The sequence below is a fragment of the Anarrhichthys ocellatus genome, unplaced genomic scaffold, assembly GCF_004355925.1.
Source record: "Anarrhichthys ocellatus isolate YVR2014 unplaced genomic scaffold, GSC_Weel_1.0 scaffold2, whole genome shotgun sequence".
Lineage (NCBI taxonomy): Eukaryota > Metazoa > Chordata > Actinopteri > Perciformes > Anarhichadidae > Anarrhichthys > Anarrhichthys ocellatus.
The window spans coordinates 17,518,091-17,532,125 of NW_022280032.1; the positions used below are offsets into that span (position 1 = coordinate 17,518,091).

General features: G+C 43.4%; 1 protein-coding gene across 1 annotated transcript in view; it reads left to right on the plus strand.

The window, feature by feature from the left end:
- tmtc2b (transmembrane O-mannosyltransferase targeting cadherins 2b) overlaps positions 1-14,035 on the plus strand; it is an 85,159-nt gene that overhangs the window by 57,554 nt on the left and 13,570 nt on the right. Inside the window, exons 4-9 of the mRNA XM_031870077.1 lie at positions 173-287; positions 744-829; positions 2,599-2,783; positions 3,747-3,825; positions 7,197-7,318; positions 12,499-12,580. Coding sequence (XP_031725937.1) covers positions 173-287; positions 744-829; positions 2,599-2,783; positions 3,747-3,825; positions 7,197-7,318; positions 12,499-12,580 — 669 coding nt within the window. The remainder of the gene's footprint in view (positions 1-172; positions 288-743; positions 830-2,598; positions 2,784-3,746; positions 3,826-7,196; positions 7,319-12,498; positions 12,581-14,035) is intronic.

Consider the following 14,035-nt stretch of genomic DNA (forward strand, 5'->3'; position numbering starts at 1 on the left):
GTTAAAAAAAACACTGAACTCGTGAAAATGATTACCTGCCACAGAAATGTCCTCTCCTGATGCTTTTAAATCGAAAAAGCTTTTAAAGATTCTGAAAAAGTTATTTCAGAAGGTTGCCACAAATGTTCTGTTTCACTCTGTGTGATTAACCTTTTCTATTGTAACCTGTCAGCATGGGGCAACCTTGGAAATGTCCTGAAGAGCCAGGGCGAGATGGAGGAGGCTGAGCAGGCGTACAGAAATGCCCTCTATTACCGCAGCAACATGGCTGACATGCTGTATAACCTGTGAGTTAGTGTTTCATCATACTGCTGTGTTGTACTTTATATTATCCTTAATGCTCACGTTCGTTCGCCTCTGCTGAGTTTCTTTGTGTCTCCGCTCCTGGCTGGTTGAATGACTTGGGAGCGTGCGAACAAATGGACACGTTCTCATTTTACATGCCTGGGTCCATTGATCATAGCAGTTCTCTCAGAGGAAGTGCCGTCTTGTCTTGTATTCCCCAGAGGGCTGTCTGTCTGACAGGGTTATTAATGACGCTGTCTTAGCCTGAGGTCCAAACACAAAACATCCACAGCCAACACTCAATGTGTGCTCAAGTGTCTGCGGTTTGTTGAGATCTAAATCTTCCTCTTCACTTGTATCAGCTGCTTTTTTTACAGAGGCTTCTTTCAAACGTCTCCTCCTTTGAGTTCTTTAAAGCTCTAAACTGCTTGTACCGTCTTTCCTTTTGTCTGTTTCAGCGGTTTGCTGCTACAGGAGAGCAACAAGTTCTCAGAGGCACTCCACTACTATAAGCTGGCCATTGGGAGCCGGCCAACTCTGGCTTGTAAGTACAGCTCTTTATTTATTTATTTTATTGACAATCTCCAGCTCTTGTGGTTGCGGCTGCGCTGTGTCCAGGCAACAGGGAACAACGGCCGTGGCTATGTGAAGGGAGAGGAGTAGGTGGCAAAGGGCAGTGAGTGTGCGACTGAGTTCAACATTCAACACAGCCGTCTGACTGCCTTTCAAAGCCAAGCCGTGTCAACAGACCAAGCAACTGCATGATGTCATTTAATATGAATTCAGGCCATTACTCTCTAATTTCACTTCTATGTTCTCCCAGTTTTGAGTGCGTCTCCTTCCTCTTCCTCTTCATCTCCTTCCCGTGAGAATGTCCCCCTGCTTTTTGCTGGAGTTACGTTTTTCATACGCTGCCACCTTCAGCAGGTTGATTAGAACAAATCGCTCACAATCTTACCTGATCATGCAATAGATGAGCTCCCCGTTGTTCTAAGCGTCAGTCAATGACAGGTGAACAGAGAATCTTAAAACGTCTCCTTCTTTCTTCCCTGGATTAATTATCCACCTAATCAAGATCGCGGTAAGACGAGAACATTTCCATTCAGCGTGCAATTATCCAATCTGTTATAGCCGATAACGAGCTTAATTAGTTACCTCAAGCAGCAGACATGTTCGAGGCAGGATGTTAATGTGACGGTTAAAAGCGTTTCTCAAGGTTGAACCATTACTCGCTGACTAATTGGGAGCTAACTAGTGAAAACTGTAGCGTTATTTTATTGAATATTCAGAGCGAGGCTGTTTTTGTGATAAAGTGCTATTGATTTGTGACATATTTGTTGCGTACAGAAAATCAGTTTAAAAGAGCAAATTCCTAATTTCTTTTGTCAATCCGTTGTGTTTCTTATCTGTTCTGCTTTCATTGCAAATCCATGCAATGGGAAAAAAAAAGGCCATTTATCTTGACCATCTAATGCAACGCCATGTAGCAACGATGAGACTGTGAGGTGCAAGGATGTGGAAATACAACAATGTGAGCTTTTAAGATAACAAATCCCAAAGACAGAAGAGGAAGAAGACCACTTGTTTGATCGGAGGAAAAAAAGGCTGTTTGGTTCTACACCCTATAGAAGAGCCCTCCAGATTGATCTTCTGTATCAAGTTAATTTATTCCAGCAAGTTAATTTATTCCAACAACCAGACTTGACAGGGAGTTGTTTTGAGAGGCAGGTCCACAGAGATTAATTACTCTCCCGCTGCGTATTGATTATTGGTGTCTGACCACTCAAGGAAAAAGTTTAACAAGCATCCAAAGTATCCCACAGGATGCAGCGCAAAGGCCAAATATACAGTGAAGCATTAGAAAGAGCAACAGTGGTTTATTGTTCCACCTCAGATGTGGAATGTAGAAATAGCCATTACTCATCTTTTCAGCACCATTGATCTGTGAGGATTCAGGTCAGTGAGAGACACTTCTGAGAAGGAAATGACCATTTGGGGGAAATGGTTATATTGTTCGATTTGGCGGAACAGGTTCTTCTCTTTGAGGAAGCTCTCGATAAGTCCAAGCAGCAAGGTTTCTACTTAATTAACTGAACCCTACTTAATGAACACATAAATATTGTGTCGTTAAATCAACGGTACAAAAAAATGCACCACACATGGAGGAGGTTGGGCGTTGTGGAGGAAGCTGCAGCAGTGAAAGTTGTAGGCATGAAGTCAGGTTTACAGTGCACGCCTCCGTGAATCTGGTTGAACGTTACCGATGCTCAGCCAGAATTCACGCTATTGTCCATGTTTTGTTTTTCCCAACAGCGGCCTACTTGAACACAGGCATCATCCTGATGAATCAGGGTCGCCTAGATGAGTCCAAGCGCACCTTCCTGACCTGCGCCGACATCCCCGATGAAAACCTGAAGGACCCCCACGCCCACAAGAGCTCAGTCACCAGCTGCTTGTACAACCTGGGCAAGCTGCTCCACGAACAGGGACGCCAGGAGGTAAACATCTATTTCACATTTGTATATGTCAAAATATTTCAGCGTGCTGGGCACTTTCTTGGCAGGCGTAGTGCTGTTGACGGGACTGTGATCATTTGAAGTAACGGTGTACGACAGAGATATACACATGTCACACCTAGCTATGTGCTGAGTTACACTCATTTCCTTAACTTACATATTTATTTTCAGTAAGTTCAGATAGGACGAGTCAGTCAATATATATGTTGTCTAACAAACCTTTACATGCTGGGAAATGTGAAACCAGAGTGAATTGAGATAAGATGCAGGCTTTTGCCCGAGGAGCTTTTGGGACACTGAGAAAATGCTCATTTTTAAATGGACATGATCCAGAATTGCTTGTGTCACAGGGGACGCAGAGTTTTGCGCAGACAATCCTCGGGCTGTTTCTACTAATGAACTCTCTTTCATGCCTCTAAAGACCTACAGTGCTGGCTAAAGTAACCGTTTTTCCAACGCTGCACATTTATACTGTACATAAGCACCGATTCAATCAGCACAACTGCAGATTCAATAAGGGCTTTCATAAACTGTTGGCATGCCGGAGGAAGAGAGCAGTCCCACTTCCTCCGGTCTTTAACCGCAACATTTGCTTCAGCAATAAAGTAGCTCCAACTCCTTCTACCATTTAAATTCGGAGGGACTCTGAGGTGAATCGCTGGACCTACGCGCTATACATCCCAGAGTCAAATGTGTGACGCCGCTCTAGTCGTCTTAACAGCCGTGACTCTGCGGATAGACCCTTTCTGCTCGACTCTGTATGAAGCAGCCTCCCAGCGACCCCCAATTCCACGCTGTGTATTCACAGTGTCAGGGCCCCCGGCTGCAGGGGAGGGATGACTAGTTACCACCACGCCAGTTCCTCTGGCTGGGTCTCTCCGTTCTAATGCAAACATCCCCCACCTTCTCTTTTTTTATTTTTTGTGTTATTTGTTTCATTCACAGGAGGCCCTCGCCGTGTTTAAAGAAGCAATACAGAAAATGCCAAGACAATTTGCACCACAGAGCCTCTACAACATGATGGGTAAGAGCTGCTTTTGTTTTACAATAACAAGCATAAAAGCTGTCGTTTTTAAGTCCACGAAATATAACAGTCAGCAGTATTTAGGAGTCAAAGTTTATTTTGGAGTATTATGGAACAATTGGCTGCTGTACCTCGTTCATTTTTGTTTGACTTTGTTGTGCTAGGTCCCTTAAACAAATAACTATTTTTTTTCTTCCGGACAGGCAGCGTTTTAACTGAGCCAGACTTTTAATTAGCATTAATGGATTACTAATTACAAGTAAGACCACTGCTTACAGCCCCATTAGCTGTTTTACACTTGCAGCTTTGAATGTGGGGTAGCATTAGGCTCACAAACACCCACTGCGGAGCAGGGATCTTCCACACTTTTGGGAATTTGCCGCAAAAACGCAAGTTAAAATCAGTTGGATAAGTTAACACAAAACCAATAGAATGGTTGTCCTTGTTTGTGATTCTAGATTTTTGTCCGTTAATGATTAAATATTCTCAAGAAGTCAAACACTCGTCACACAAGTGCTGTGAGACGTCAGAAGATGTTAACCCCCGGGTTCACATTCCCAGTTGTAAACATGAAACCTGGGGCTTAGCTTAAGCCCTTTCTTATTAGATATGAAGATGAACACTAGGTTAAGCTCACTCTAGATTAAAAACAAATGCAGTTCACTTACCAAAGCTGCTGTTCACTATTTAAAGACAAAGTCCATCCTCCTTTCTTTGTTTCGGTTGTTCAGTACATCCGTGCGTTTTAGTTCCAGTAAGAAGTCCTTCTCGATTCATGGACGCCAGTGAAGACAGTCGAGCCTCCCCAGTTGTATTTCTTGAATACGTTTTAATGCGTTTGGGATTGTCACCGCCCAACATGGCAGGCTAGCCCACTGACCAATCACGTACTTGTAGGCCAGCTAGCAGGCTCTGGCACGTCAAAGAATACGCCCAACATGTCAAACTAAAGATCTGATTGGTTGAAGAACATGACAATCAACAATATCATCCCCATTCACTTAAACTGCTCAGGGATTCACCTGTGACTCTGCAGGCCTCGGGCCTCAGTTCTTACCTAGAGACAGAGGTGAGATCTGATTGGATAAAAGCTCTACTTAAAACAAGCTGCACTGGAAGCAGAGCAACTGAGGAAGACAGTAGCTGTGCAATGAGAAAATAAGATAATGGGAAAAATAATTACAATACATGTAGTGTATTTATGAAAAATTATTAAATTATAAAATAGATATAACTTTGTGATTCTGTTTCGGCCAGCAGAGAAGGCCTTGCACTGGGTTAAGCCCATGGAGAAAGTTTCAATGAGTGCTAGAATAAAGTAGATTGTCATAAAAAATCAGACATCAAACAAACAACCATTTATATCAGTGAAGTCGTTCTTTAAGAAATCGAACCCGACTTAATGCCGCTAAACTGCGTTTTGAGACAGTAGTCAGCTTCATAATATCATGTTAAACAGAGTTAATTTGCTTTTCACTGTAATATAACAGCCAGCTTGTTATATTACAGCTGTAGAACAGCTGCTTTCAGGCTCATTATATCTGCTTTCTCCTTGCTTTTTTAACTTTTTTTTTTCTCTCTCTCTGTCTCCCTCCTGCTTTGTTTCTCTCTCACTCACACACATGCAGCTGCTTACACACACACACACACACACACACACACACAGTCTGTAATCCAGACTTGGTAGTGCCACAGGTTCGCATATATGTTGGCAAAATGCATTTTGACAGAGCTGGCGAGATTATGTCAAAATGTTGTTGAAAGCTCCAGTCAGCGTTAAGGAGCAGCGCTGCATCTGTAATGGGGGCGCTGAGCCAGAGATCTGTGATTTCTGCAGCATAGCCTTGTTTCCTCGCTGAACTGATTTGCGCATTTGGCACACCTGCTCATACATGTCTCCAGCTTTCGCTCGCTGCGCTGCTCTCATGCTGTTTGTCAGATGCCAGGCAGCAGAAGCTTTCATCAGAGGCAGACCTGGGTGGTAATCTGCACCCTGCTGGTCTCGCTCCAACACTCTCTGGTGGGGCCGAGGAATGTTCCACTCCGAGGGGCTGCTTTTCAGCTCCTCGGATTCAATGTCACTTCTAATTGCACGTTGATGTTTGTGCTAATCTCATACAGACGGCTTGCTGCCGCGAGCGCGAGGCAAGTCATTTTGCCACGTTTAAACCCACAAACTAATGAAGCGGTCGTGTCAAAACAGGCCTGTACATCCATTAGTTTAGCTCGGTGCCTTGGGGTGCTGGTAAATCTATTTTTAGTATACATATCACGTTGGAGTGCGGGGGGGCAAACTGGCTATTGGAAGCTTAAAAATAAATCTCTATTTTACGACAATACGGAGATCCTCTCTAATCCATTCCGTTGCTCTATTTGATGTTAGCTGGTGACAAGGACATTTGCGATAATGTGTTCCAACACTCAAATCTGAAACATAAGGCTGTGCTGATGGATATCATCTTGAAAATATATTCTCATGTATCGCTTTACATCTCAAGGGGGGAGGTGGATACACACTTGTGTGTTAAGAGGTATTCATACACAGCGGTATTGCTCATTCGCAGGGAAAGGGGAATGTGTGTTTTCAAACCATTAAAAAGGTCCCAGAGTTGTGATTAGGCGTGGGACACCTGTTGCTTATCACAGTTTCCTATCAGGGAAGAGATTAGACCTAATCCTCTCAGAATTAAAGTGTCGGTCCACTCTAGTCCAAACAACTTGTCTAATCATGTTATAGTGAAATTTTACCACAACTGGTGTACATTCAGTTTCTTTCCCTAAATGTGTTACGATGTTGATTTTAACTGTGTTGTGTTCAATCACCAGCCGCTGTTGTCACATTCCTGCAGTCATACACGTGTTGTTGGATGGCTATGAAAGAGAGGGTATTGTTTTTTCAGGTGCAGGCAGAGGGTCAGATGTGGCGGTGGGGGAGGTATCCCATGATGTCTGACACATCAGGGAGAGTGAGGGAGTGTGTTATAAGCCCAGTGTATTCTCCTGTAGTTTTTAACGCACACACTGAACTTTGCTCATTTCACTTTTGAGGAAATAAAAACCCTGACGGCGACTTGAGGTATTCATTACTGACTGGGTATCAAAGATTTACTTTTGTGAAAGACAGAAAGTAGTACATTTATTTTTGCATTGTGGCACTCTAAAGCAAAGGCATCTGCATTCTTTCCGTTTAGTGCCAGGCATCATGCAAGTAAACGTATAATTTGATGAAAATAAAACATGGGGTTGAGAGGCCCTCTGGGTTGAGCTTTGGTCTCGCTGCTGCATCGCTCAGCTGAACAATGGGAAGATGTGTGATGTCTTAACCTCTCGACAGCTTGACCCCTGACTGGACGCTCACTTTGCTCCCACAGGAGAGGCCTACATTAGACTGAACAAGCTGACCGAGGCTGAACACTGGTACAGAGAATCCCTGCGAGCCAAGCCGGACCACATTCCTGCACATCTCACCTATGGCAAACTACTGGCTATGACGGTGAGACTTTACATTTCGTCCTCGCTCGTTCTACCTTTGAGGCGAGACACAATTTTCCCTTTGAAAGAAGAAATTACATATTCTTTTTCTCATGGATATTTTTGCCGGCTGACTGTATCAAAGCGGTGACGTTGTCGCAACTTTTTGTTTCCCTGAACCGGTTCTCATTCTCTGCCTGTGCTCACTCTCCTTTTTATTACACTCTCTTTCATCTCCCCTGGCTTTTCATCAGCCCTCTCCAGCTCTTTACTGATAGTTCCTAATGTCCTTCTCAAGTCTCTACAGTTAATCAATAGTGTGTGGGTGAGAGAGAGGGAAACGATTGGAAGATAGTGGGCATGAGAGAGACGGTTGTCACGTTGTGTTTCTCAAGATGCTCCTGTCTAAGCTGGGAATAGGACTTCCTGATTAAAAACATTGTCCTAGCAGCCTGTTTTTTTGGTTCTTGTAATTTGTTACTATAGGATTTTAAAGAAGTAGCTCCACAAGCTGCATTCACAACATTGAACCAACAGCTAAACAGCTTTCCAAGACGGAGATAATATCCTGTCGGGGTCACACAGCTGACCTGTGTTTCAATAACCAAAGAAAGTGCCGTCTATGCGGGAAAGTCTCGGGGGCAGAAACGGTTTCCAGTGTCGCCGGGTTTACGAGGAGGTGGTCACGTGGTCAGGTCATACAGTCATCCGTTAAAGATCGCAGCTAGATAGGCGTATTTGGAGTAGATGCTGACCGAGGGGAGCAATTAGAGCTGAGAGAGACGGTCGGAAGAGAAATAAACAAATTAGAAGAAGAGTTGCACAGATGGTCAAAAGAAGGGTGGAGGCCCTTCTCTTCAGCTCGTACGCCTCTCTCACACAGTCTGGGCCCTAATGAAAAGACGTTAATGTGTTCGATAGCCTGCGGCAGGAGCTGGAATTCCACAGAGAGGCTAGAGTCTTCCTGGCCCCGTCCCTTTTCATTTCCCTTATGGAAACAGTCTTCTTTTTATTTGTCGTCTTTCCAAAATGATGGGTTTTGTGTTTCACAACTGATATGCGTGGAAGAATTTTGCTCGCACATCGGTTACCGAAACTGGCTGGAAAATCCAAGATTTAACAATTTTTGTCAGTTTTTGTATCGGAGCTTTATTTTAAGCCCATAGGAAGGAATAGTGTGACTTTTTGGGAAATATGCCTGCTTTCTTTCCTGCCGAGAGCTCGATGAGAAGATTAATACCGCTCTTGTATCTGCACATCAAATATGAAGCCACGGCCAGCAGCTGGTTAGCTCTTAGCTTAAAGATTGGCTCTGTCTACAACAAAAATCCACCCACAGGACTACTTCTTGGCAAGGATTGGCAAGTGACTTCTGGCTATAACACGTAAAAATATATGCTTAAAAAAAAGACATTTAGGGAAATGCACTTGTTTGTGTGATTAAAAAGTGTGTCATTTCGCTTTGTTGCGGAGAGTTAGATGAAGCTTGATACCACTCTCATGTCTGTACAGTAAATATGAAGCTACCACCAGCAACATTAGCCTAGCTTAGCATTAAGACTGGCAAGAAGAGAAAACAATTAAACTGTCTCTGTCCAGCAAAAAGTTCACTTATTAACATGTTAAATCTTGGTTATTAAATCCACACAAAGGTGTAAACAAATAGGCAGGTCTTGTTATCTTTGGAGAGTCTTACAGTCTTTATGCTAAGCTAAGCTAAGCTGCACATACAGGAGAGTGGTATAAATTGTTGCATCCAACTAATTTCATCTAATTTGATAATTGTGTAGATTCTTCCTCATGTGTGTCATAAATTTGTGGCTCAATCGTTTCATTACATCGTGTATCCTCTGTGAAGAAGTCTTACTGTTATAGTGCAGATCATTGTGTTTAAATGAAATAGAGCTCCAGCACTAGATTGATGTTCCCATCCGTAGACAGACAAATGGTCAGCTTGAAGAATAGTTCAGCTGACACCACAGACAAAAGTCGCTTGTTAAGCTGACGCGAGTTCCGCTCTGTATACAAAAGCCATCGGATATCAAAGACTATCTGAAACCCAACGCTGTCAGTGAGGACAGTCAACAGGAACAGCACACTTCTTTAGAGGGGAGTGTTCAGACTCGTTGAAGTGGACTCAGGGAAGGCTGCATTGGGCCGTTAAGAGAAACTCATTTCATACAAGAAAGTGTTATTGATTTTGGAGGAAAGTAGAGCTCAAACCTGCAGGGATGAATCTCTGTAAATCTCTGAGCGTGATGAATGGTGAGCCCTCGTGATTCTGTGAGTGCAAATAATGCCAAAGGAACTTAGTTGTTTGCACAAGCTTAAGAGCCTCTTTATCCATAAAGAAGGGTACCACTTCATGTATTCTCTTCCTGTTGTAGCTATGGCCTCTGTGCCTGATGACAACATCATTTAAGTGTGATCAAGACCAGCACAGGATGTTGACCTGCCCAACAGCCCCCTCTCCTTTCTACCCCTATTACCTCCGCACTCATTGTGGCACCACTGTGAGTGATGAAGAAACTTTAGATACTGTCAGGGTTTTTTTTTTTGAGGTTCAGATCCCCGTGGGGGAGGTGGAGAGACTTCGAGATGGGGCTTGGCAGCAGGGTCAGAGAAGGGTGAGGGGAGGAAGGGAGAGTTAATAACCCAGATCAGTATCGTCCTCTCCCCTGCTTCGCTGACCCCTCCACACCTCCGCTGACACCCCGGAGATCAGGATGTGATTCGGGCTCTCGTCACAAACCCACGGGTCAGAGATGGACACGGCCATCCCTGATGCTTGCAATATTGGTTTCAGTCATCTACTTGTCATTTCCTCAGCTAATACGATGCAGGCGTCATTCATAATCACCTCAGCGTCCGCAGAGCCCCGGCTGCATCTGCAGTTTATCTGATGTTATCAGGAGGTTTGAGGGTGTCAGGCACGCACCAATATCCTCAGCATGTGTGTGACAGAAGGGAGGATATTGTATCCACACAACGAGCTGACTAAAAGGAGAAGTGGATATATTTAATGGAAAGTGTGGTTTGAAGGGTGGCTGGTATTTTGTTATTGACTTCCCATATTATTTTTCCACCCCCCCTCCCCAAGCTAGTGGTGCTTTTAATTAAAAAAAGAGGGAGGGTCAAGTCAAGAGATGTGGAAAATACCTGATGGGTACGACCACATTCAAGACCAGACCCAAGATCCTGAACTTGTTTTTGCTTCAATATATTCTTTTTATTATGTGCAACACATTGGCTATACATGTTTTCCTTTTTCCCAAATGGATATCTTTGCTGCAACGAACAACACACACTGTATGGACATGGAGGTTTGGCACAGTCAGAGAAAGAAGGAGAGACATTTCAGATAAATTACGTTTGAACCCGATCCAAGCAGAAAACAGCTGCAGAAAACGCAAAAGTTAATTTCTCTCCCTGTCACACGCATTTTTTTTTTATCCCTTTTAGATGATAAGTGGTGGAGTAATTAACTCACATTGGGTTGGAAGCATTGGCGTGATTGACGTTGCTGAGAAAAACAATAACAAGACAATTGAGCGTCAGTGCTGGTTGGGTTTCATGATTTTTCATGGAGACACAGGTCAGCCTAATGCGTTGTAATCCAATAATTTGAAGATGAAATACAATGCAGTTGGCTGTGTTTTAAAAAAAACAACAACGATACAACAGCAACTGTAACAAATTGCCTCTCTAGGGATTAATAAAAACTGCAATAGGAGGAGAATAGAGCAACTTGTTACTTTTTGAGGTCCTAACTGCCATATATCTTACTCTGGGCATGATATCCATTAATATACTTAGACGTGTCATTGTATAAATCCGCCGACCACTTACAACTGCTCAACTCATGTCAATGTGTGAAAGCTTTATTCTGAGGTTTAATAAACAGACGAAGGCCTCTGTTATTGTAAAACCAGCTGGCCCTCAAACTTACACATTCCTACATCTGTGAATACGAGTATAAAAACACACAGAGAGGACGCTTTTCAGCCTGGAACTGTGATCGCTACTTGGACACCATCAACTCTACTAAACATATACTTAGCCCAGGCTTGATTTTCCGCAGCATCAAGGGAAACCCCACTCATATATTTACATTCGAAAATTATGTATTTATTGAATCTACAGCCCACTGAAAAGGTATACGCTGGACTAAGTGTATGTCATTCTTGCTACTCTGCACTGATTGGATTTGAGCCCATTCTTTCGATTTGACTAAACTGAAGCATTTGCTGTATTTCACGCTGAGTTGATATACATTATTTCTCCTGGCTTATGCAATCTGTTTTTAATCCTCCATCATTTTTGACGATTTTGAATTTAGCAATATACTTCATGTTTTATTCATGCGAAGGCATCTTCTTGTAGTGAAACACACACTAATGGCTGCATTGTCAATGCTACAACATCAGCCTTTATAGATGAGTGTGCATTGTTAACTGTTGATCAGATGGTATCTGGTGCCCTACTGAGAGCAGGGATGTGTCAAAGTCCCAGCTGGCACCACGATTGGCCAGCTGCTCTGTTCCGTTTGAGCTATGATTGGTTACGTCTCACAGTCTGAAGGACCTGAGGGAGCTCTGCAGCTCCTCAGGGCTTCAGTGATGCTTCTCTTCATCATGGTATGCTCACCCTCCCTGTATGGATTCTTTTATCCGTCCAAAAGCTGGTGCAACACACACATTAAAAAAAACAAACTGTGTGTGTGTGTGTGTGTGTGTGTGTGTGTGTGCGCGCGCGCCATGCACCTCTGTGTGCTTGTGTGAACCTGAAAGTACTGTATATGATCACCCTCAACCCCTTCGTCTCCTCTCGCTCCATTTCCACCCGCTGCCCTCTGCCATGCTTCATAGCACTCAGGCCACACACTGGCAATCTGTGGTCATGCTCTGGAAGTGTTATTTGCACGGATAAAAGTGTGTAATGAATGAGCCTGTTCTGCTGTGCCAAGCCTGACAGCATGCACTTTGACAGGACGACACATGAGCTTGAAAGAAAAACACTTGCGGTCCATGTGTTTCATGTCCATTTATCAAGATTTATTGTGAAAGTAGGTCTGCGGCTTGGAGAGGGACATTAGCTATACTGAAAGATATTTTTGCTGTTGAGTGCAGCATTTTTATTATGATGAGTAGTTTTGAGGAGCAGTTGAAACAATAATGACGCCGTTTCATTCGTCCCTCACAGGGGCAGAAAACAGAAGCGGAGAGGTACTTCCTGAAGGCCATTCAACTCGACCCCGCAAAAGGCAACTGCTACATGCATTATGGTAAGTATCGAGTTTTTTTTGGGTTTTTTTACCTTTAATTTGTCATATCCTGTCTTTATCTTTAAATCCTCAAATATATTTTTTGTCAATTCAACACATGCATGATGCACTCGAGCACAAAGGCAGGAACTTCCACAGCTTGGCAGGTTGTTGGCTGACCCCTTTGCCATCTCTTCCCCTAATCAGTCACTGTGTCAGTCTGTGGTCAGTAGTAGATCCCATCGGTAGGGGATGATTTCCTCAGATTGTTCTCTTTGATTTGATGAAAGTGTGCAACGTGACAATTTCAGCATCTCTCTTAGCTTACATTATTTCCATACGACTTGAAGTTGCAGCGTTACCTCTTTTTTTTTTAAAATTGAATTACTACAATAGTAATATTGATTTTGAATAAGCCGACGAGTTAAATACTTCTGTCATTTAAAACCTTGTCTGTCTGAAACAGCATTTTACGATGAACTGAAGTGTGAGCTCGCTGTCGTTGCACCAGCTTGCATGTGACATTTAAAGCCATCAATACACCAGGTGGATGGTGGATTTTTTGCATTTTCCCAAAGTACTTTATTATGTCTAAGTTGTCCCCTTTAAAGGTTAATGACTCATGCAATTGATGAATGATTAAAGGTGGAGCGTCCCCATGATGCAAACTGATTTCTTATTGGCTCAGACACAAACCATCCATTTATTACAGTACCTTATTCTGATCAGGACTGGCTGCTGGAAGTTGTGTTTTTGATAGTTGCTGACCAGAAAAACCCAAAAGCTCAAGTTCCCCACTGTACTGTACTGGATCTTCCAATATTCCCATAAAAGCCCCGCTGTTACATGATGAACAAAGGATTACAGTATCAAAGTCTGTATACATAGCTTTGTAAAATACAAAAAAATGTCTTATTACTCATAGATTGGCTTTGATATATCATAAACCCTCCATAACTGCAGAGGTGTTTGTAACCTGGAGCTATTTCACCCTCTGAAGACTCACTTTACATCCGTCTCTCACCTTAGGCCTGTACTCATGGCTTCAGTTTCATCCGCAGTTATTAAGGAAAATATGCTTAGGTTCACACAGTGGTTTAGCCTCCTGGTACAGTAGTGGGGATAACCAAAGTCAACAGGGTATTAATTCCTCTCTAAACCTGGCCCTGACCAAGCGGTCCGACCTCTGTTCAGAGCCCTGTCGGGCTTCCACGATCCCGGCTCATTCTGCGGGTCCACAGAGGTCGACTCCAAACGCAGCCGCACCCGTAATAAGGCACAAACCTTCCGCCAGGAACAGTTTCATCTTAAAGAAACAGATCTATCAAGGTCGGCTAACCCTGAACAAATGAGTCTGAGAGATGGCCGAAGAGTGATGGTATGTTGCACTCATATCTAGTATCGGCGTGTTATTTCAGGGGCAGACCAGGCTGTTGCTCTACCAGGGCCAAAGGCAACACTTGTGTATCCCTCTGT